Source organism: Diaphorina citri, unplaced genomic scaffold (assembly GCF_000475195.1).
Source record: "Diaphorina citri unplaced genomic scaffold, Diaci psyllid genome assembly version 1.1 scaffold8360, whole genome shotgun sequence".
NCBI lineage: Eukaryota > Metazoa > Arthropoda > Insecta > Hemiptera > Psyllidae > Diaphorina > Diaphorina citri.
Genome location: NW_007385736.1, coordinates 1 through 2969, shown reverse-complemented (window position 1 = coordinate 2969; position 2969 = coordinate 1). Strand labels below are relative to the sequence as shown.

The 2969-nt window shown below is 43.5% G+C and overlaps 1 protein-coding gene across 1 annotated transcript; it reads left to right on the top strand.

The window, feature by feature from the left end:
* Positions 1 to 307: 307 nt before the first annotated feature.
* Positions 308 to 2933, top strand: LOC103522411 (chitin synthase chs-2-like; the record flags this gene model as incomplete). The annotated part of the gene is made up of 4 exons (XM_008487513.1): positions 308 to 555; positions 1255 to 1461; positions 1936 to 2163; positions 2734 to 2933. Coding segments are annotated over 4 exons (883 nt in total), but the record flags the coding sequence as incomplete, so codon positions are not given.
* Positions 2934 to 2969: the final 36 nt, after the last annotated feature.

Below are 2969 nucleotides of genomic sequence, written 5' to 3'. Positions count from 1 at the left end.
TTCATTTAATAGAATAGAATAGAATATACCTTGTTTATCCTGCCCGAACAGGACTGAAAAATCCCTTTACCCCAGCATGTACCCCAACACCTATAACTGTAGCAACACCTACATATATGGCTATAACTGTAAAACATGTTCCTTATAAAATGTCAAAATATATAAGACCTTGGTTAGACTGCGGGGGTAAAGGGACTTTTCAGTCCTATCCCAGCAGGATAAACAAGGTATATTCTATTCTAAACAAGGTCTCGTATATTTGAGGGGTTAAAAATTAACACATGTTTCTACTTTCTCTTGTTCCCAGCACCCGAACAGTTCCCGAAACGAAAGCATGGGACGTGTTCCGAGACCTCCCGCCTCGGCAGGACAGTGGCTCGATGGCATCCAAAGCTTGTCTCGAATTCTTCATCAAGGCGCTGAAAGTGTTTGTGTATCTGTTTACGTTCATAGTGGTCCTGTTGTCCGGAGTAGTGTCTAAGACTGCCGTGTTCTTCATGACGTCACAACTCAGAGCCCCGGACAAGCACATCCCCTATTGTAACAAGGAGTTTGGTGAGTTTTGTGACGTCACTTTAAGTCAAAATCAGAATAAAACCTAAACATATTATGTACCTATACGGATAATGGATTCTGATTCTTTGAATCTCAATCCACTCGTAAATTTTTGTCGTAATCCAAAACCAAATGTCAGCCCAAAGCAATCATCCTAGCTAGGGTCGATTGAGAGACCGACGAAAAAGGTCGACCCCGTTTGAACACGGGAAAAGGCGAAAAAGAAAATTCTTTGAATGTCAATTGATCAACAAAAGGCGTTTAACTACCTCCTTTATTCTGGTCGAGACAAGGAGTGGGTTTGATTGAAGTAGGCCTTAGAATGCCCTCCTCTGTGACCAAGTGGTCAAGAGCACTGACTCCCCACTCCTGAAGGTGCTGGGTTCAAATCCCGGCCAGGGCGGAAATTTTCTAACCAAACTTTTCCGGTCTTGAGGAAAAAAAAATTGACCCGATTACATTACTTTCCTTCCTATAGGATAAGGAAAGTAAAAAGCTCAAGAAATATTGCGTGATTGGCTAATTTATTAAAAGTTAATTAGCGGCTTCCATTAAGTTAAATTCTTCTTGTCTTTTAAGTTTTAAGCCTATGTTTGCTGCAAAATAGCGTCACACTTACATGGTCTTTTGTCTTATTGACTATTCTTGTCTCTAATCTTTCCTTGTACAGTAATGATCTATTTCTTCTCTCTCCTCCAGGTCGAGACAAGCAGTTCGCGGTGTATCTCCCAATCGAGGAGCGTATCGCCTGGTTTTGGTGTCTCATAGCCGCCTTCATCGTTCCCGAACTAGGCACGGCTATCCGGTCCATCCGAATCTGCTACTTCAAGTCCTGGAAGAAGCCGCCCCTGCACGATTTTATCTTCGTCACCTCCATGGAGCTGTTGCATACCCTGGGACTGGCCTGTCTTTTTTTAAGAGGTTTGACAGAGGGAACTGTAACTGGCTATGGTCTTATCGTCCCGAAATCGAAGAGAGAAGGAAGACAGGATAGGAGAAAGCCAGCCGTTCCGAGAACGAACATTATCCCATCAGGATAAAATCCGCCCCGGGTGGGAATCGAACCCGCGGCCTAGCGCTTACAAGGCAGACGCACTACCAACTAAGCTAACTAGGCTGGCTCTAAGATTTTTATTTACGGGAGTTTTACAACCTACACGCTTCCTAACATTCGGAAAAAGGCAGCGGCTAGCGATTAATTAAATCAATACCAGCCGGGTTGTATCCAGGATTTTATTGAGGGGGAGTTCAAACAGTGATGTTTGAGGCGCCGCACCGTTCTGTCATTTTGAATCAAATTGGCGAATGATAAGTGATAGTAGTAGTGATACATATTACGTAAATCATTCTAAAAATGCTCTTTCCCTTCTCTATTTCCAGCCCTGATATCTCGGAACACCAGGGGATGTACGAAGGGCTCAGAGAGGTCCGAAGTATACCTGAAGGCCATGATGGACATGATAGCTGTATCTGCCCAGGCTACGGGGGCCCTCTTGTGGCCCCTATTGGAGGGGCACAATGACCCCTGGCTGTGGCTGATACCGCCGGCCCTGTTCTGTGTGTCGTGCGGCTATTGGGAGAACTACACGAGCAAACATTCGATATTCGGTGAGTGATTGAACGGCAGTGATTTCGCCTTTTGTTCAGAAATCTAATGTATTTATTTCTATTTAGTAGAAGCTTAACCTATCCTTTAGAGCTGGGTGCCCCTACACCTAAGCCTCGGGTATGGTAATTCATTAATTCAATTTCAAATTTTAATTAACTTAAAAAATCCTATTAAAAAAAAAAAAGGAAAAAGAAAAGAGGTTTGACAGAGGAAATTGTATAAACGGAGGTCTTATCGTCCCCAAACCGAAGAAAGAAGGAGAGCAGGATAGGAGAAAGCCAGACGTTCCGCGAACGAAGCTTATCTGTTTAGGATAAAGTTCGTCCTCGGGTGGGAATTGAACCCGCAACCTAGCGTCTAGCCCTTGCAAGTAATTCGTACTATTTTCCAAGCTAACTAAGTTAGCAGTTATTACTCTTCAGGTTTAGCGTTAAGGTGTGTCCACACATAGTCGACTGGCCGTTGATCGAAGGACGGTCGACTATGTAAGGACACACGTTTAGTGTTTTTTGTCAGCTTATTCTAATATCTAATCTAAATTTCTAATATTCATCTCTTTACTTCCTCAGGTTTCATGAAGTCAGCATGGCGGGTTAAGGAGAGACTCAAGCGTACCCGATACTTCACCTATGCCTTCGTATCATTCCTCAAGATCCTGGTGTTCTTGTGTTCTGCTCTCGTATTCATGTCATTCCGTGGAGAAAGCGTTACGGAATACTTCTCCAAGTTCCACGACTCCTTCTCACAGCACAAGATTCGAATTTATGAGGTAAGTTTGGAGTGGTTTAATGACTTTCTTGAGCCA